This window comes from Callospermophilus lateralis, chromosome 7 (assembly GCF_048772815.1).
Source record: "Callospermophilus lateralis isolate mCalLat2 chromosome 7, mCalLat2.hap1, whole genome shotgun sequence".
Taxonomy (NCBI): domain Eukaryota; kingdom Metazoa; phylum Chordata; class Mammalia; order Rodentia; family Sciuridae; genus Callospermophilus; species Callospermophilus lateralis.
The window spans coordinates 131,200,303-131,219,664 of NC_135311.1; the positions used below are offsets into that span (position 1 = coordinate 131,200,303).

The window sequence follows — 19,362 nt, forward strand, 5'->3', positions numbered from 1 at the left end:
AACCATTGAGTCACATCCCCAGCCCTTTTTTGTATTTTATTTAGAGACAGGGTCTCACTGAGTTGCTTAGGGCCTCTCTAAGTTGCTGAGGCTGGCTTTGAACTTGTGATCCTCCTGCCTCAGCCTCCCAAGCCTCTGGGATTACAGGTGTGCATGACCACACCAGCTTTCCTTTACTTATTTCTTACACAAGTGGACAGCCAAATCCCGCCAGCTGGGACCAATTCAGTTTCCCTGCATTGGCTTCCTGTAACGTCAGAATCTAAGGAATGACAGGTGAATTTCTTGGGTTTTTCTTTTTGCCACTCATAGATCTCAGATTTAAAGCTGAAGAAGACAGCAACCTGGAAATGCCAACTGGTGAATACAGGAAAGGTCCCAATTAAAGTCTCGTTCTTACCAAATCAAGAGAAAAGGGGTAGGGCAGCAAGATGGAACAGCTGGAGGAAATAACTGCTTTACTCCAGTCAAACACCAGAGAACAGAAACTGGGGCCTTATCACCATCCAGGTGTGCAAATGTTGAATGGGGAGCCCAGACCTCCACCCTTCCAGGCTGCCAGGAAACACCCCAACCTCTCAGGGTGGTTAGAGAAGCTGGGCAGCAGCTTGCACGTTCCTCCCTCCCAGACAGCACAGGCCCCCCCCAGCCCCACCCAGCAGTGTCTGTCCATGGAGACCCCTCCAGGAGCCTGGACCCCCTACCCACCCCCAACCAGAGCAGTGTCAGAGGAGGCCTAGTGCAGTGTCAGGACATTCACTTCTACGCTAAAGAGGCTCCTCACCTCCCAGTGGGGTCAGTAGAGGCCACGTGGGGAGCAATAAGGAGATCTGCCACTCCTGTTAGCCAAGGAGTGATCACTGGAGGCTTGGTGGGGAGACTGCATCTTTACCCTCCCCTGACAATAAGGAAGCCCTTAGAAGTACCAGAAGAAATGCACTAAAACAGAAGGTTTAAATAAAATCAAGAGTCTCATAGCAAGCTGGACACAGTGGCCCCTGCCTATATTTCCAACTACTCAGGAGGCCAAGGAAGGAGGATTGAGTTTGAGGCTGGCCTCTGCAACTAGTGAGACCCTGTCAGAATAAAACAAAAAGGGCTGGGGATGTTGCTCAGTGGTAGAGAACCCTGGATTCAATCCCCAATACCCCGCACGCACGCGCGCACACACACACACACACACACACACACACATCAAGCTCTTAATAGCCCAAATTTCCAGGTTTCAATAAAAAAAAAAACCCAAAAACTGGTCATATAAAGAATCAAGAATATCTTGCCGTGCATGGCGGTCGGTGCTTGTAATCCCAGGGGCTTGGGAGGCTGATGTAGGAGAATCTCAAGTTTGAGGCCAACCTGAATAATTTAGGGAGATCCTGTATCAAAAAAAAAAAAAAAAGAAAAGAAAGAAAGAAAGAAGGGCTGCGGCTGTGGTTCAGTGGTAGACCAGGTCACGCGCTGGCAGCCACAGCCATGCCCCAGGTTGCGCAAGGGGATTGAAGCCGGTACCAGCTCGACCGGAACAGTGGCGCCAGTGGCAGCCACACACTCCCGCCCCTCGCCCGCCGGCCCCGCCCCTAGTGGGCGGGACCCTGCTAGCTTCTTAAAGCAGCGTCCAGGTCGGGGTGCGTCGGGAGGCTGGTGTGGCCCTGGCTCCACGACCTTCAGTCTGAGTTTCCCTCCGCTACCGCAGTCATGTCCCGACCGCTGTCGCAAGCCCGGCCCGCCACGGTGCTAGGCGCCATGGAGATGGGGCGCCGCATGGACGTGCCCACCAGCGCTGAGACTGTGCGTCTCTTCCTGGAGCGCGGACACACGGAGATAGACACTGCCTTCGTGTACGGTGACGGACAGTCCGAGAGCATCCTAGGCGGCTTGGGGCTCGGGCTGGGCGGCAGCGACTGCAGAGGTAACAGTCACCCCGACCTCGCCCTGCACTGCGCAGAGCTCTCCCTTCCCAGCTAGCTTCGTCCTCCAGCACCGACCTCCGGAGCCTGTCCCACAACTCGAGAACCCCAAGCTCCTCAGGCACTTCTAGCCTCTAACAACTGGAGGTGCTTTTCCCTTACTCCTTTCTTCCTCTTTCCCTTCTGGGAAGGTGGCCCAGGACCCTTCCCACAGCGTTGCCCCAGCCTTGGTCTAGCCTGGATCCACTGGACCAGGTCTTTCGGGGGCGGAGAACATTGAAATCTGGTACTGTGCAGCCCCACCCATCTCGTCCCTCTCAAGACCAGCCTCAGCAACTTAGCAAGAACCTGTTTCAAAAATTAAGAAGGACTTATAACTCAGTGGTAATCAACTCTGGGTACAATCCTTAGTACCAGGAAAAAACCTGTCCTTATCCCTGGCATTCTGGAACTGCCACCCAGATCTGACTTTGGACCTGGCGAAGGACTTCCTTATTTGCTCAGGTCAGCCTTTCTCTGGGTCCTAGAGGTAACTCCTAGTAGCTGGCTGCAGGTGGCTATTGGGTTCCCAGTGCCTCCTGCTTCAGCAGGTGGTAGCCCTGGGGGTCCTTAAGAGGGTGGTGCAACTAATCTCTTGAAAAATAACAGAGGAATCGACTCTGGCTCACTCTAGGAGGCTCAGGTTTTAAAGGTGGCTGGGCAACCCTGAAGGGGCACCTCCCCGGAAGGAGCCATGGAAGAAATGTCCCACAGGGGAATGTTGACCTTAGAGAAAGGAAAGAGTTTTGCCAGGGAGGGAGTAAGAGGGGAAAGAGCTTCCAGGCAGTGGGCATGGGTATGCAGAGGTCATGAGATCTGGTGGTGCTGAGGGGGCTGAAGTGTCAGGGGAAGAGGTGTGTATGGGGCAGGTCCGATGCCATTTCAAGTGCTTGCGCACAGTGAGGCTTAGACAAGTTGGCTGTTGCTTTCTTTTTCTTGATGTTTGTTTTGAGATGAGGTCTTCCTACTTCACCAAAACGGATCTCAAACTACTGGGCTCCCATAATCCTCCTTTAGTTTTTGAAGTGCTGGGACTATCAGTGTGTGCCACCCAACCAGGTGATTTGCTTTCTTCTTTTATTTCCCCTCCACATTTTCTACATTGGTGCATTATCGCTGTACCTAATGATGGAATTTGTTGTTCCATATTTGATAATGCACGCAATGTCACAATGTGAAATTTCATGGTTGCTTTCTTCCAAATATTGCCCTTAGCTTCCTTCCTCTCTGGCTTTTTCCTCTGTCCCCCTCCAATGGAGCCTTGCTCTTTGCTTCACAGTGTTACACCAGGATGCAAGAAAAGACCACTGACTCCAGTTAAAATCAAATTAAAGCAAACTTATTATTTCGACCGGCCGGGCTGCCTCTCCCACCCAAAACCACGGGAACAAGACAGCAGCCGCATCTTTCCTGAAGCCGAGATTTATAGCCCAGAAAGTTACACAAAGGGGGGGGGGGTTACAAATAACAGAACTCTGACGAGCATAACACAAAGGCTAGTTTACATTTTTGGTGGCCCCGACATCAGAATTTATGAAGGTCATTAGAGCCTCAGAGAGGTTGTTATCTGGCCAGGGAAGGCCAAGATTTGTGAGGCATCACTAAAGTTTCAGAGAGAACTGCTATCTGGTCAGAGAGCAAGGCATGGGTGAGTTCAAGGCACGGGCAGGCATTCCAAGCTAGTTCAGAATTTGCAGTAATTTATAGTAAAGCCGAAATTAGCTTTGCATGGCTTTGTGGCGAGATGGCTCCAATTTTAAGAGAAAATCTGGCGGCATCTATCACACAGCATGATAGATCTGGAACAAAAGGAGATATGAGTATTTCAATGCCGCCCTCTTTCTAGAACCCCTGGCTGCCTCTCAGTGAGAACTCTGATCTTTTATTTCTGATTTTCTTTTTCCTTTTCTTTTTCCTTTTCTTTCCCAACACCTACTTCCCAGGGTTTGCTGGGCCAAAGTCCCAGATCTCAGATCTAAAGTTAAGTTGACATGAAGGAGGGAAAATGTGGTGGGAAGCTAAAGTTCCAAATGCATACTTCTTCGAACTTGTTCTCTCCTGGGTTTCAAGGGCATTGGGGACTGCCCTCTGACCTGCCCAAGTGACTTTCCAAACACGGAAAGCAAGAAGAGGACTCTCCTCTCACCCATCTGTCCAACTAACTCGGGTTCTCACAGGGGCAGGGAGAAAAGCGTAAACTCACCTGGAGGCCCCTTGCTAGCCTGTGTTCTCGGGAACAGTCTCCAGCTGATACTTGCCCTTTCTCTCCTGGGAGCCCCGAGTTCCAGTTGTGCCCTCCCACTCTTCTCCCTGTCCCCACACCTGTGTTTCATCCATATTGCATTCAGGGTCAAAACTATGACTTTGACCATGGAGCTCCCCACTCAAAGGCGTTTAGTCCCCTAAAGTCCCTGGATGCAGTTAGGGCTGGTTGGTGTCTGGTCTGTGGCCCCTTCTATTGCCCCATGTATGCAACCGGAGACTGGTGCCCTGAGCTGTAACTAGCAAGCATGGCTCCCACACAGGACGTCCTTGCCCTGGGTTCTTGCCTGTGTCCCCATGCTCTGGAGTGAGCCTCCCACTTCTCCTCAACTGGTGGCCTCTGACTTACCCTTGGAGATTCAAATTGTGGTTCTGGGGAAAGCCTTCCTGAGTGCCTAGGTAGCTGTATGCCTCTGCTCCAGGCTTCTCTAGTACCTTGTGAATATTCCTGTCTTCCTTTCTCCTGAGTGGCCCCTTAGACTCAGTCCTTGAGGGCAGGGAGCCCCTTCCTTTGCCAACGACGGAGGAAGAGACCACCAAGAGACCATCTCATGCAATAGCAAAAGGGGTTTATTGAAGATCCAGCTAGCTGGGGCTCCGTGCTCACTCAACAAGGGAGAGCGGCCAAGAGCCCCAAGCAGGGGTTGAGCAGTGCTTAAGTACACTTTTTGGGGAGGGCGGAGGCTTTGCATACATCAGAGCAAATCATCATGAGGCACGGGAAAATCAAACAACAACTCTCAAACATGATTAGTACATTCATTGGCGGGAACAGGTCGGGAGGGGGTGATAGGTCAGTCATAAAGTGGGGTGCACATTCAAACTGATTGGTTTAGGCCCTGAGATGCCTACGTGCTAAGCTGCACAGGGTCCCAGGTTGTTAAACAACTAGGTGGACAGGGGAGATTATCTAATGGGCAGTCCCGGGAATTGTCCTAACAGCTACAGGAATTTCAGGCTTTGGGTGTAGCATAGGAACTTAACAATACCTGGTCCTTTACATTTTAAGTCAGGCTTTGCAGCTTAGAAACTTTACCCTTTCAATATGATCACCATAGTGAGGCCATCAGCAGCTCAGACTTTGGCTAAGTCTGATCAATCTTCAGGATTTCCCTATATGATATCATTTTTTGCTGGGTGCGCGGCACATGCCTGTAACACCAGAGGCTCAAGAGGCTGAGGCAGGAGGATCGTGAGTTCAAAGCCAGCCTCGGCAACAGTGAGGTGCTAAACAACTCAGTGAGAGCCTGTCTCTAAATAAAATACAAAATAGGGCTGGGGAAGTGGCTCAGGGACCAAGTGCCCCTGACCAAGTGCCCCTGAGATCAATCCTCCATTCCAGAGGAAAAACAAACAAACATCTTTTTCACTCCCATTTTACAGTTGAGAGGATTGAGACTCAGAGAGATTAAGGAATTTAGTCAAGGCCACAAAGATAATGGCAGAGCTGGGATACAATCCAGCTCTGGCTTAATCATTATCCTGATGTTTGGTAAACTGGCTTGAGCTTCCATTTCTCTCCTCAAATAGTGAAAATTGCCACTAAGGCCATTCCATTGGGTGGGATGACACTAAAGCCTGACAGTCTACGGACCCAGCTGGAGACATCACTGAAGCGGCTGCAGTGTCCCCGAGTGGACCTCTTCTACTTGCACATGCCGGACCATGATACCCCTGTGGAGGAGACGCTGCGTGCCTGCCACCAGCTGCACCAGGAGGTGAGGGTGGCCCCAAACTCTGGGCGGTCACCTCTGCTCTGCTCCTCTTCTTGGCACTACCAGGAGAATGGAGGCACCTGGGCACCCAGAGCAGAGCGGGGGACACACCCACCACCCCGGTGCCCCCTTCCTGGTCTCCTGGTTCTGACTGTGTTCTCGCCCCCACAGGGCAAATTCCTGGAGCTTGGCCTGTCCAACTATGCGGCCTGGGAGGTGGCTGAGATCTGTACCCTGTGCAAGAGCAACGGCTGGATCCTGCCGACCGTGTACCAGGTGAGGCTCCCTGGTGTGCCAGGGCTGCAGAGGCCTCGGGCTCCAGGGCTCTGCTGCTCCCAGGTTTCCCTGGCCCTCTGACTGGCCCCTGTGCCCTCTACCTATCAGCCACACCCCTGCTCAGAGTCTGTGGGAGGCTCCCAGGTGCCCTCAGGCCCAGCTCCCCAGCCTGGCCCCTGGGCACGAGCTTGCTTCGTGCTTCAGTGCGCACCTTGATCCCTTCCTTCCTTGCCCCTCTCCCTGGGAGAGGTGCTCAGGTCTCAGTTAGGTGGCTCTTCCTCTGGGAGCCCCTCCTCACAGTCCCAGGAGCCTGACATCTCGGGCTCCGTCCTCCTCCCCCTCAGACAGCAAATGTTTGTGCATCACTTGGTGCCCAGTGCTTGTGACGGAACTTACTCGTGTAGTAAGAGGACGTCATCAGAGTTAATTTCCACGGGAATAAGCCCTCTCCACTGCTGTTTGTCAGCACAGGTCCTGATTGGCAGGGTCCTGGGACCGTTAAGGTCTGAGTTGAGGGTTTTGTGGGTTACATCTGATGTCCCTTCCCTTGACACACCCACACTCTCCAACTGTCCCTTCTCCCTGCAGGGCATGTACAATGCCACCACCCGGCAGGTGGAAATGGAGCTCTTCCCTTGCCTCAGGCAATTTGGACTGAGATTCTATGCCTTCAACCCTTTGGCTGGTATGGGCTGCCCTGGGACAGGGCCCTCTGGGGCGGGTGGGCATTCCTGTCCTGTCTGTGCCTATTCCTGCCCAGGTAGATGCCCAGCCCAGGCCTTGGGAAGTAGAGGGGGCTTTGACAGATGCTGGGCTGCACCCCTCGTCCCTCCTGGGTCCCTCCTGCTCCCCAGTCCAGATCTGAGAGGGGTGTCAGCCCTGGGAGCGGCCTGGGCTGGGGTGTGATGCATGCTTCCGCAGGGGGCCTGCTGACCGGCAAGTACAAGTACGAGGACAAGGACGGGAAACAGCCGCAGGGCCGCTTCTTCGGGAACATCTGGGCTGAGATCTACAGGAATCGGTGAGCGGGGTGGACGGTCAGGATGGGACGTGGGTGGGTTCCCTTAGTTTGAGACAGTGATCCCTGAGGCTGCTTTCAGGGGCAGCCTCTTCCCCTGCTGCTCAGAACTAGGTCTCTGGGTTCCCAGGGGCTTTACGGAGCCCCTTCTCCCCCTTTGCTGTCCTCATGGCCTCTGGGAAGGGCCCTGGGGCTGGAGTGTACAACTCTGCTTTCTTCCAGTCTGTACTGTTGTCTGTTCCCTGGGAAGAGCTCCTCCAGGGTCCACAGGAGGGGACAACTGTGGATGGACTTGGGGGAAATGGGGACTCGGTGCTGGCCCTGTCCCCTGCGGCATGATGAGTCTTGTCAACTCTTGGCAGTAACACTGTCATCAGTGCCTCAAGTCTGTTGGTTGGACAGCTGTTGGGGCCAGCCACTTTTTCCCTTCCTTTTCTTTTTAAAAAATATTTTATTTCATTCATTTATTCATTTGCACAAAAGATTGAACCCACAGTACTTAACCATTGAGCTATGCCCCCAACCCCTTTGATATATGTGGCTTTTACATATATAGTGGTGCTGAGGATTAAACCCAGGGCCTTGTGCATGCGAGACAAGGACTCTACCAACTGAGCTATATCCATACCCAGTCCCCATTTTTTTTAAAAATATTGATTTGTTTAATTGTAGTTGGACACAATAATCACAATATCTTATTTTTATGTGGGGCTGAGGATGAACCTATGGCTTCACTTGTGCTAGGTTGTGCCTCTCTAGGTTGTGTTTATCTATCGCTGAGCCACAACACTAGGCACTGCCCCCCACACTTTTACTTTTTGAGACAGGGTCTCATTAAGTTGCTGAAAGTCTCTTTATTTACTTATTTTTGGTACCAGGGATTGAACTCAGGGGCACTCGACCACTGAGCCACAACCCCAACCCTTTTTCATTTTTGAGATGGGGTCTGAGAGTCGCTTAGTGCCTCACCATTGCTGAGGCTGACTTTGAATTCGTGATTCTCCTGTCTCAGCCTCCCGAACTGCTGGGATTACAGGTGTGCACCACGCCTGACTGCTGAGAGTCTCTTTAAATTGCTAAAGCTGCTCTCAATCCTTCTGACTCACTGAGATTATAAGCATGTGCCACTGGTACCATCTAGGGGTTCTGGGTTCTTTGTCTCTGTTCAGAAAAGAATTGAAGAACAGAACACACAGAAAGGAAGCAAATAAATAGGTTTATTTATTTATTTTTTGTTTTAATCTTTATTTTATTTATTTATTTTTTATGTGGTGCCGGGGATTGAATCCAGTGCCTCTTGTGTGCTAGGCAAGTGCTCTACCACTAAGCCCCAACCCCAGCCCTGAAATAGGTTTATTATAAAAGTGGCAGAGATGGACTTCTCCAGAGAGAAGGGGCCCCACAGCTGGGAGTCTGGTGGGGAGTTTTGACCTGTGCTTTTTATGGTCTCTGGAATTTCCTCCTTTCCTCATCTCCTCCCCATCCACATGCTCCTCGCTATCATCGATCGGTGCCCTCTGTCCATGCAAGGAGTTGACCTCATCCGAAGACCCTCTTCTCGCCCCTTTATTCTGGTCCTGCCCGTGACCTCCTCACTTATCATCTTGCCCTGACTTCCTGTGCCCTTCTTTTTTTATTTTTAAATTTTTAGTTGTCAATGGATCTATTAGTTTATTTATTTATGAGAATCAAACCCAGTGCCTCACCCATGCTAGGCAAGCGCTCTACCACTGAGCCACACCCCCAGCCCCCTATGCCCTTCTTCATTCATCTCCCTCACCACCTGCAAATAGATCATACTGTACACAGAAATTAACCTTGGAGGCTTGACTTCTGCAAATTGAGAAATAGTTCTCCAGTAGTCCAAGGGGACGTGTCAATTTAATGAATTAAAGAACGGCAACAAAGTGTATGCCTCAGATCACAAAGTTAATGCTAGATATTTGCTTTTCTTTTTCCCCCAAGGGAGGGGAAGGCAGAGCAAGTCAAGCAGTGTGCAGGAGACCCCAATGCTAGTTTTGTGAAATGGCCAGGGACGAAGAGGCAGAGCATCTGATATTTGTGCTCACTTTGGGTACTTTGCTGATTTAAAGGCTTATCTGCACACACCCTCTCCACCCCCCCACCCCCGTTTTGGGTCCTTCCTGCTGTGTTTAGGAACCATGGCCCTGGTCTGTGCTTCTCAAGTTCCTTTTTGCTTGTGCCAGGGAGCAGGCCTCAGCTCTGGAGAATCAGGGCCTGATGGTCTTCTCTGGTGCGCCCTCTCCTGTCCACAAGGCATGATCAGTTTGTCACCTCTTGTAGTCACTATATGGGACTGGCAGGGAGTGTTTCCTTCCTTCACTGAGCAGATAATTGAGGGCAGGGAAGGGAGGTGGCTTAGCCAAGGCCACAGAAGCTGGACCTGGGCCCAGAACTTGTCATGGGTCCTTCCTGTGACCCAGGGCAACAGATGTGGTGCTATAGGTACTTGAGTGTCCCGATTTGGGAGCTGTATTGTTACCGCCTGCTGGGCATGTTAAATGCCAGGATTCTTGCCCAGTGCATCCCCAGACTCGAAACAGGGCACCTGGAAATCTGCAAGCATTCTGAAGTTCAAAATTTAACACTTCTGGGGCTGGGGTTGTGGCTTAGTGGCAGAGTGCTTTCCTAGCATGTGTGAGGCACTGGGTTCGATTCTCAGCACCGCATATAAATAAATGAACAAAATAAAGGTCTATCAGCATCTTAAAAAAAAAAAAAATTTTTTTTTAAAAATTTAACACTTCTACTTGAGGATGCTGGTCTCAGTGTGTCTAGGACTGGGCCACCCTGGAATGACCCCAAGGTACTGACCCCTGTTCCACCCTCCCCACCTGTTCAGCTTCTGGAAGGAGGACCACTTCAAGGCCATTGCCCTGATGGAGAAGGCCCTGCAGGCCACCTATGGCACCAGCGCCCCCAGCATGACCTCGGCCGCCCTGAGGTGGATGTACCACCACTCGCAGCTGCAGGTAACCAGCTGTCCCTGGGGCACAGCTTCTGCTTTTATATTAGGGGTGGGGGTGAGATAGGGAAGAGGGGAGGGGGCCTATACAATTATTCAGCTATTTCTGTGATTATTCTTTTTCTTCCTCTGAAATGGCTCAGTTCTTTTGGGTGGCCTTCCTGTTGTTCTAGAGCAGTTACTGAAGTGCCAGCTTACCATATTGGCTCAGAGATGCTATTTCATTTGCCTTAGTTCCCACAGCTTCATGTGGTAGGGAGTAAGTATAGATTTGACTCTGAAGTCTGCATTTATGTTTTTAGTTTTGTAGTTTTTTTCTTGGTCCTGGGGATTGAACCCAGGGTTCTCTACTACTGAGCTATATCCTGAGCACCCCCCGCCTTTTTTTTTTTTTAACTTTTTGAGACAGGTCTTGTTAAGTTGCTGAGGCTGGGGCTCTCCCTGACTTGGCCCCCCCAGTGGTGGGATTACAGGCTACCATACCCAGTTCCATTGTTTTGACCATTAGCAATTATTGCCTCTCTGCCTGCCCATCCTGGACAGACCCCAGTTCTACACCTGTGGCTGGGGGACCTCCCTCTCTCCCTGCTGCCCTGGTCTTCCTGACTGGTTTCTCCAGGGTGGGCATTCTAGGGAAATGGCTCCCCTTTAGCGAGCATCTGTTAAGCCCCAGACCTGGAGCTAGGGATGTGGCTCAAGTGGTAGCACGCTGCCTATCATGCGTGAGGCACTGGGTTCTATTCTCAGCACTACATAAAAATAAAATAAAGATGTTGTGTCCACCTAAAACTAAAAAAATAAATATTAAAAAAAAAAAGAACCAGACCTGGAGCAAAGTACTTTGCGAAATATGTAATTGCTACAGCCACCCTCCAAAGTAAAGGCATTTGGAAATGGAAAGTGACCAGCCCTAACCCGCTGCTGAGGCTCTCTACTGATGAGACATGGAGGGATGGCTCTATGAGCCACATGGCTGTGACTATTTGGGGACAATAGAAATTCTTGCCAGAATAATAAAAGACTTAAATAACGGATCCAAAATCTTGGCAGGGGCAGGGCAGGGAGGGACATATGATTGGATCCACTGGACAGAGAAGCATGCTGAAGTCTGGCCTTCTCCCCTTATAGGGCGCCCATGGGGACGCAGTCATCCTGGGCATGACCAGCCTGGAGCAGCTGGAGCAGAACTTGGCTGCAGCTGAAGAAGGGCCCCTGGAGCCAGCTGTTGTGGATGCCTTTGACCAAGCCTGGCACCTGGTTGCTCACCAGTGTCCCAAATACTTCCGCTAGGCCTGAACCCGACTTCGGGTGCAGAGCACTGCCTGTCTTCTTTTTGTTCGGTTTTAGCTTTCAGTTGATTTGGTCCTTCTCTCCCTCCTCACCACAGTTCGCAGATCATTTCTCTTGTTTTCTTATGATACTCCCAGATGCCTTCACAATGCGGGGCCACCTGAGCTCGGCCCCAGCATCTCCTGTTGAATAAAGTTGGTACTTGGCCCGGCTGAAGCCCAGGCCTGAGGTGAAGCCGGTGAATATTTCCTCTGCTGCCAAAGGCTGCTTCTTGCTGTTCTGGGGGAGGAGGAGCATGGGTTGAAGTCTCAAGGGCCTACGCAGCAGGGTCTCCCAGCCCCCACCTCTTGAATCTAGCCTGCCCTCTCAACAGCGGGGCTGCGAGTGGCCTCATTCTTATGTGCCTGATGGATAGAGGGCCACGCATGACGCTGATAGGAAAAGCACTGGCCTTCCTCCCCTTCGCACCTATCAACAGGGAGGTTTTCACCCAGCAAATGAATAGACCATTCAGCAGCAGTGGACACCAGTGGGTGCTCTATCCAACCTGATCTCCAAACCACCTTCTTGGGGGACAGTATCAGATCCCATAGTCCCACAGATTAGGGGGGCAGTCCCCAAGACTGCCCCCCAACGCTTCAGATGACATTGCAAACTTCATGTTGCTTCACCTGTGCTTCTGACCCACTGGCTACAACCAGGGTTAATCTGCTTAAGCAACTCACAGAACTCATTGCTTATAGTTCTTTGTTTACAGTTTTATTATGAAAGATATTACAAAGGAAACAGGTAAAGAGATATGTAGGGTGAGGAACGTGGGGGTGGGTGATGAGTTTCCAGCCCTCTCTGGGTGTGCTGTCCTCTCTCTGGGGAACTGCCGGGTCCACATAGCCAGATGCTCTCTGAATGTCTTTTTTTTTTTTTAAGTACTAGGGATTGAACTCTGGGGTACTCCACCAATTTACCTCCTTAGCGCTTTTTAGTTTTGTATCTTGAGATGGAGTCTTGCCAAATTGAGGCCAGGCTCAATCTTTGTGAGCTGGAATTACAGGTGTGTGGACACTGCACTTGGGTTTTTGATGGTACTGACCCTATGCTGGGCAAGCACTCCACACTGAACTACATCCCCAGCTCTTTATTTATTTTATTTTTTAAAGAGAGAATGAGAATTTTTCAATATTTATTTTTTAGTTTTTGGCGGACACAACATCTTTGTTTGTATGTAGTGCTGAGGATTGAACCCTGGCCGCACGCATGCCAGGCAAGCGCGCCACCGCTTGAGCCACATCCCCAAACCTCCATTAACGATTTTTCAAATAGGGTCTCACTAAGTGTCCAGGATGGTTTCAAATCTACCTGTCCTGCTTTAGAGTCCTGAGAAGCTGGAATCGATGGGGTACCACATCAGCCCCCTGTGTGTTTCTACAGAGGCTTCCTTGCACAGGCATGCTTACCAATAGACTGGGTGGGAAGCCCAGCATGGATGTCTCTTCAGCTTTGTCTTGGCCTCTTGGTGCAGCTTTCCTCCCTTGAGGGTATGGGGCAGGATCCCTCTGGAATGGGGGTCTTAAGACCTACTATTCCAACAGGTAGGTCAGAGAATTTATTTCTTGGTGACGCTGGGAACTGATTCTAAGACCTCAAGCATGCTGTGCTAGACAAGCACCACTGACCCACACACTCAGGCCCCACAGAATACCTTTATGGCCAGGTAAAGGCAGAGGAAGATTAAAGGGAATTAGACGCCATGAAGAGTAGACATAAACCAAAAAATAGATGTTGCCTGAAACAGAAGCTCTCTCATCTGATGCTTTCACTGAATACCTGTATATGAAGCAATATGGACAAAGACCTACCACGGTAGCCACTCAGAGCAGAACCTCCAGAGTGCTGCGAGACGCCCAACGCTCGCTCTCACCCCCAACAGAGGCTTCACATACTACAGCCTTGGCTTCTTGGCAGCCACCAGCAGGCCCTGGTTTAGGGAGCGTGTAAGCAGGGCTGCAAAGGGCCACCAGGGGCCTGGGCCTGGTTTTCTTCAGCAAGTCTATTCCAAGTAAAGGGCATCAAGGCTGGAAAGGAGGACAAAGCCTAGTTCTAGGGGCTGCTCTTGGCTGTCCACAGAATCGCAAAGCTGCACTGCCACTGTGGCCCCACAGGAGCCAAAGCTGTACTGGCCATCTAGGTCACCAGACTGGGTGGTACCAAACCCAAACAGAGCATATACCCAAAGGCCTTTTTTCTAAGAAAAGTCTCCTGCTATCTATAGGGTGGCACCCCATAGACCAAGTTTTATTCTTTATGGAACAGTCAGTTCCCGTCACCCACACTTGGCTTCATCAACAGCAAAAATAAATAACTGCTTCCTCCAGAGGGGCAGTAGCAATTCTGCATGGTGTGATGGAGACCCAGAACGTGCTAGAAGGCCTTCAGTCCTGAGTCCCCGAGTCAGTCATCTTCGTCGTCCTCTGATTCCTCTGAGGATTCAGATGCACTTTCTGGCAAGTCATCTCCCATCTGCTGGAATCTTCCAGACTGTGCATCCCACATGTATTTGACGGTCACCTTGAATTCAGCCATCTCATACCCAAAAAGCTTCTGCAAAGGGAAGTAAGAGTGAGGAGAAGAGTATGACCCCAGGCACAGGGGAACACTTGCAGCGGGTGACAGGTGGCATCCCTCCTACCAGAGCCCTTGTGTCCCAGACTCACCAGGACGCGGGCCTGCTCCGGGGTCAGCACATCACCCTCCTTGCACACCTCGTAGTCAGACAGCAGGGTCACCACACCTGCAGGAGGGTGGCCATGTTACTCCTGCACAGAGGCCTGCATGACACTTTCTGCCACTGTAGCAAGAACTAAGCATGCGGTGAGAGCTCATCGTCCCCATGGCTCATACTCAGTGGGACGGTGGCTGCCTCCTCAAAGTTCTTTAAGTGCTGTACTCTGGTTTTAACCCACTGTCCACTCCAACTAGGAGGGGGGCACTCGACTCCATTTTCACATGAGAAAACAGAGGCTTGCCCGGCCAGGAAGGGGAGAGCCTGTGTGTGCATGCTCCTGGGCTCTGGGCCGTGGCCTCTCAACTCTAGGGACTGTCCGTACCTCTCTTGAGGGCAGTAGGCAGGCCCAGCTGCCTCAGCTGTGGCTCCATGGAGTGGGGGAACTGCTCCAGGGGCCCAGGATCCAGGCTCACGGTGAAAGTTGCTTTGTTGCCAGCTCGGGCAAAGTCCATTTCTGTGTATTTTGTGAACCACCTTGAGGAAAAGAGAAGCAAGAGGTGGGGGGAGGTTCCAGACTGGGCCACCAGCCAGCTGAGGTCAGGTCCTCCCAGCTAGTGTGCTGGGGCCCTGTAGCCAGGCTGGTCACCATGCTGGAGAGAACAAAGATGCCTCTGGTCACAGGCCCCTGGAATCAGTGAGAGGCTTCCAGAAGCCAGCTCCCACTTGATGCCCTTGGGATCCTCCTACCTTCCCTCCCTCTGTTCCTCACCAGCACTTACTCATTCACCTCTTCCTTTGTGCGGTTGGTAAAAAGAAGACCAACTTCACCCCTCAACTTCTTGCTGACCTGCAAACCAAAAGTGAGCCCTGATTCTCTACTGGGGGTGGTGTTGTCCCCCAGGGGACACCTGACAATGTTTGAAGACACACACACACACACACCTCTCCTCACGTCTCAAGGTGAAGGGAGAACTCAAAGTTATAAGACATGCCAGGTATGTCGATGGGCTGGCCACGAGGATGGAGGAGGTGGGTGTGGCCCGTGGGAGCAGCTGGAGAGAAGGCAACTTAGCCTCAGCCCCTCCCTGTGAGGGTCAGTGATTTACCTGGTGCAGGTTGTCTTTGTATTCATCAGACGGGCTTCGGCCCAAGGCCACCATCATCACCTTGTTTTTGCCAAAGAACATTCTACCAAGAAAAAGAGGGGGCTGTGAAGGAAGGCCCTGCCTCTCCATTAAATTCTCTAATTCACAGGAGCCCAGGCCCAAGCACGCCAGGAGGCATGGCTAGAAGCGCCTAGGTATCCACACGGCCCATCATGCTGCTGCCAGCCCAGGGTTCCTTCATTATCTTCCTACCACAGGAACCAACACTGACGACATCCTTCCACAGGCCCACCCTGAGTGCCACGGAACGATCCCTCCTCATCTGGATATGGGCAGAGGCACATCTAGCAGTCTCCCCAGCGCTGGTACAGCACGGCCAACCCCACAGCTGTATTTTTTATTATTTTTTTTAATTTTTAAAAAATTGTTGATGGACCTTTATTTGTATTTTTGTTTTTTGTTTTTTTTTAAGAGAGAGTAAGAGAGAGAGAAGGAGGGAGAGAGAGAGAGAGAGAATTTTTTTAATATTTATTTTTTAGTCTCGGCGTACACAACATCTTTGTTTGTATGTGGTGCTGAGGATCGAACCCGGGCTGCACGCATGCCAGGCGAGTGCGCTACCGCTTGAGCCACATCCCCAGCCCTATATTTGTTTTTATGTGGTGCTGAAAATCTAACCCAGTGCATCATACACCATACATACTAGGCAGGTGCTCTACCACTGAGCCACCACCCCAGCCCTTTACAGCTGGTTCTTGAGCAGCGTGGCACCTTTGCCACTCCAAGGAGTCCTCTTCCCTCTGCCCACTCACCGGCTGTGTTTCCAGGCATTCCTGATGTCCTTCAGCTTGCTGTTCCTCATATTGGCCACAGAGAAAATGAAGAGGTACTTGTATGTGTCCACACATTTCCGAAGCTGTGGGACAATTCATGAGGCTCTGGAGTTCAAGGGGCAGCATGGGTAGGGCAACTGTAGCCTCAGATGGGAGAGAACCTGCTCTAGCCTTTTTTTTTTTTTTGGCTTGAACCCTGGGGGGCTTAACCACTGAGCCACACCCCCAGCTCCTTTTTATATTTTATTTAAGCCTTGTTACCTTTGGGGGCCTGGTGGGGGGGGGGGAGCTTATCTATACTGCTCTATCTATGTTGCAAGCCAAAGCCATCAGGAGGTAGAATTCCATTCTCATTCTCTCTCTCTCTCTTTGGTACTGGGGATTGAACCAGGGGTACTATTAACCACTGAGTCACATCTCCAGCCCTTTTTATATTTTATTTTGAGATGGAGTCTTGCTAAGTTTCTTGTGGCCTCACTAAATTGCTGAGGCTGGCTTTGAACTCACAATCCTCCTGCCTCAGCCTCCTAAGCTGCTGGGATTACAGGGGTGTGCTACCATGCCCAGCAAAGCATTCCATATTTCTTTTGGTACCAGGGATTGAACTCAGGGGCACTTGATCACTGAATCACATCCCCAGTCCTATTGGGTATTTTATTTAGAGACAAAGTCTCACTGAGTTGCTTAGCACCTTGGTTTTACTGGGGCTGGCTTTGAACTCCTGATCCTTAAACTTTAGTCTCCCAAGGTGCTGGGATTATAGATGTGAGCCACCTTGCCAGGCATAGAATTCCATTCTTAAGGAATGAAATCTCTAGCAGGAGACTGAGTGCTCTCGACCTGCTGTGGCCCAGGACTGGCAAGTTAGAAGTAGTGCAGATAGGTGGGTGCAGTCACCTGTACTAGCTAGTCTTTTGACTTTGGGTAGGCAAATAAACCTGGTGAAGCTTCAGTTACCCCAACAACAAAACAGCAATACCATAATTTAGTATCTATATTACAGGAATGCTAGCAGGGAAAGATTTATGCTGAGACAGTCAGCACAGTGCTAGGCACAAAGGAGGGGCTCAAGCAAAGCTGGAGATCCCCATGATGGGAGTTTTTATTGGTATTACTGCTGCTAAAGGAAAAAGGGCTCAATCAGCAGTTTTAGTTTTATTTTCCTTAAAAAAAAAAAAAAAAAAAACTCCCTACAGTAAGCTCCCCTAGCAAACAGTCCTATCCCTACCTTTATAAACCAAACACAGGCACTAAAAGAAAAAGAATGACCTCTTACCTCTTCTATCAAGTTCTGTTTCAGTTCCAACCCTTTCTTGGTGGTTTTGGTTAAGGAAACTAATAAATACAAAGAAGAAAAAAGAATGGTGAGAGATGAGTCTGGATGTCTTGGAGACTTATTTTCTAGCATGCAAGGCCATTCCCAGGCTCTGTGGAGTGACCACTCTCTAGTGTTCCTGGGCCTGGCGATTCCTAGGCACATCTCCTGTAACTTATACAAACGAACCACAGCAGTAGGGGGCCAGGCTTGTTCTTGCTGTTGGAGTGCCCCTCACCTGCTGGTTGAGGTAGATTCCTTTCTGCTCTTGGCCATGGTGCACAGAGGCCATCAATGGTTGGCCTCAGAATGCTGAATCTGGGGACTGTATATCTCCTATTGCATACGTGCACTTTAGAATGTAGCAATGCGTTTGAGGAAGGGACAACTACCTCCACTATATAAATAACTGGGGCTCAATTTGCTCCCTGTCCAGGAGAATTTAGGTTTGGCCAGATCTGACCAGGGATCACCCCACAGAAACAAATTATTCCACAAACACCAAAGCACCATCTGCAAAGCCTTGAGTGCTCCTGACAAGCGGCCTGGTCCCCTCTATTCATCCTGCCTGGTGCTCACAGTCCTTAAAAGGCGCACAGAGTAAAAGGCACTCAATACCAGTCACCGGCAAGTACAGCAAAGGAGGGCAAACGAAATTCAACTGGCCACGTCCGAACACCTCCACTGCTGCGACTTTGGTCCAATGCAGCATTACTGCCAGCCTTGCTGCTTTCATCCTTGCCCTCCGACCCCATCTTCCAGTGCTATTCTCAACAAGGCAACTAGAATGATCCTTTAAAAGCCAAGTTAAACCATGCTATTCCTCCCCTCAAGCTCCAGGATGTCCACCTATTTCACCTGCGTGTGAAAGCCAATTCCTTACAAAGGTCTATGAAGCCCCTCCCCAACTCTATTTTGCCCACTCTGCTCCAGCCACACTGGCCTATTGTCCCACAACATGTCAACCATGCACCCACTTTAAGCCCTTTGCACTTCCTGCTCCCTTCACTTGGAATAAACTTTTCCCAGATATCTCCACTGGTTGCTTGTTTCCTTTCCTCAGACTTCTGCTCATTTGTCACCTCATCACTTTCCTGAGGGCATTATACAAAATAATGTCACCTCTACCTTCTCTTTACCCTACTCTTACTCATCACCACCTGACAAACACTCAATTGGGGGGTGGGGGATATATCTATTTCCCGACTAGGCCCTTCCTGTAACTGCTGTGTTTTCCCACACCTACAGTGCCAGGACCCAATATATTTGTTTGCATGTGCCAGAGGTCCGCGGCGAGGCGCACGGCAGCATAGTAAAGGTGGTTGGGAACGCTCTCAGAAGGTGCCCGTAAACTGACAACCAAGAAGGGACGGCCCCATGAAAAAAGAAGCACAAGTATACTAAGAAGAGATTGCAAAGTGCCAGACGTGGCAAAAAGCCTGTGCTGAAAGTAGGGAAAGGAAACCGGGGTGGCAGGGGCCCAGAGAACGAAGGGACACGGGAAGGGGCTGAGGGGGGAAACGTGGGCCAAATCGACATCGGGCACAGCCCAAGTGTTTGGGATCTGCATTTTCTCCCAGGAGAGCTGCGAGAGCACTCGAGGCCATGCAAAGTCTCCGATCCCTGGACCCGTCCAGGCTCCAGCTCCCTCCCGTGACTCCGCCGCCCCAATCTTCCACCCGCGGATGCTCCAGCGACCCTCTCCGTGTCCCCACCCGCCAGAGCCGCCCCCCACCCCCAGATCCCGATGCCCCCTTCGCCCACCTTTCTTGTCACGCTTGGATTTTGGCATCTCGCTGAAGCCACGTGGGGCACTCAGCGATGTGGGCCGACAGGACGCGGCGCGCGGGCCTCTGAGACGGCCCTCGGGGGCGGCCCTCGCGTGTGCCTGAC

The 19,362-nt window shown here is 51.0% G+C and overlaps 2 protein-coding genes across 2 annotated transcripts; one reads left to right on the plus strand and one right to left on the minus strand.

The window, feature by feature from the left end:
* The first annotated feature begins 1,596 nt into the window (after positions 1-1,596).
* On the plus strand, positions 1,597-11,727 carry LOC143404984 (aldo-keto reductase family 7 member A3). Its single transcript, XM_076863293.1, has 7 exons — positions 1,597-1,909; positions 5,739-5,926; positions 6,095-6,199; positions 6,788-6,884; positions 7,121-7,220; positions 10,081-10,210; positions 11,332-11,727. The coding sequence occupies exons 1-7, from the start codon at positions 1,696-1,698 to the stop codon at positions 11,491-11,493; spliced, it is 996 nt and encodes a 331-aa protein (XP_076719408.1). The 5' UTR covers positions 1,597-1,695; the 3' UTR covers positions 11,494-11,727.
* A 503-nt stretch (positions 11,728-12,230) lies between these two features.
* Positions 12,231-19,351, minus strand: Mrto4 (MRT4 homolog, ribosome maturation factor). Its single transcript, XM_076863298.2, has 8 exons — positions 19,234-19,351; positions 17,431-17,489; positions 16,134-16,237; positions 15,322-15,403; positions 14,995-15,062; positions 14,598-14,749; positions 14,205-14,281; positions 12,231-14,091 (listed from the first exon to the last, which is right to left on the minus strand). The coding sequence occupies exons 1-8, from the start codon at positions 19,259-19,261 to the stop codon at positions 13,942-13,944; spliced, it is 720 nt and encodes a 239-aa protein (XP_076719413.1). The 5' UTR covers positions 19,262-19,351; the 3' UTR covers positions 12,231-13,941.
* Between the last annotated feature and the right edge of the window lie 11 nt (positions 19,352-19,362).

Bases quoted from the DNA above. Each gene is read 5' to 3' on its own strand.
- LOC143404984 (XM_076863293.1), top strand. From the start codon at position 1,696: ATGTCCCGACCGCTGTCGCAAGCCCGGCCCGCCACGGTGCTAGGCGCC. The intron at 5,927-6,094 runs GTGAGGGTGGCC...TCGCCCCCACAG, and splicing joins GCCACCAGCTGCACCAGGAG to GGCAAATTCCTGGAGCTTGG. The intron at 7,221-10,080 runs GTGAGCGGGGTG...CCACCTGTTCAG, and splicing joins GCTGAGATCTACAGGAATCG to CTTCTGGAAGGAGGACCACT.
- Mrto4 (XM_076863298.2), bottom strand. From the start codon at position 19,261: ATGCCAAAATCCAAGCGTGACAAGAAAG. The intron at 15,063-15,321 runs GTAAATCACTGA...TTTGGTTTGCAG, and splicing joins ACAAAGACAACCTGCACCAG to GTCAGCAAGAAGTTGAGGGG. The intron at 14,092-14,204 runs GTGAGTCTGGGA...TTCCCTTTGCAG, and splicing joins CGGAGCAGGCCCGCGTCCTG to AAGCTTTTTGGGTATGAGAT.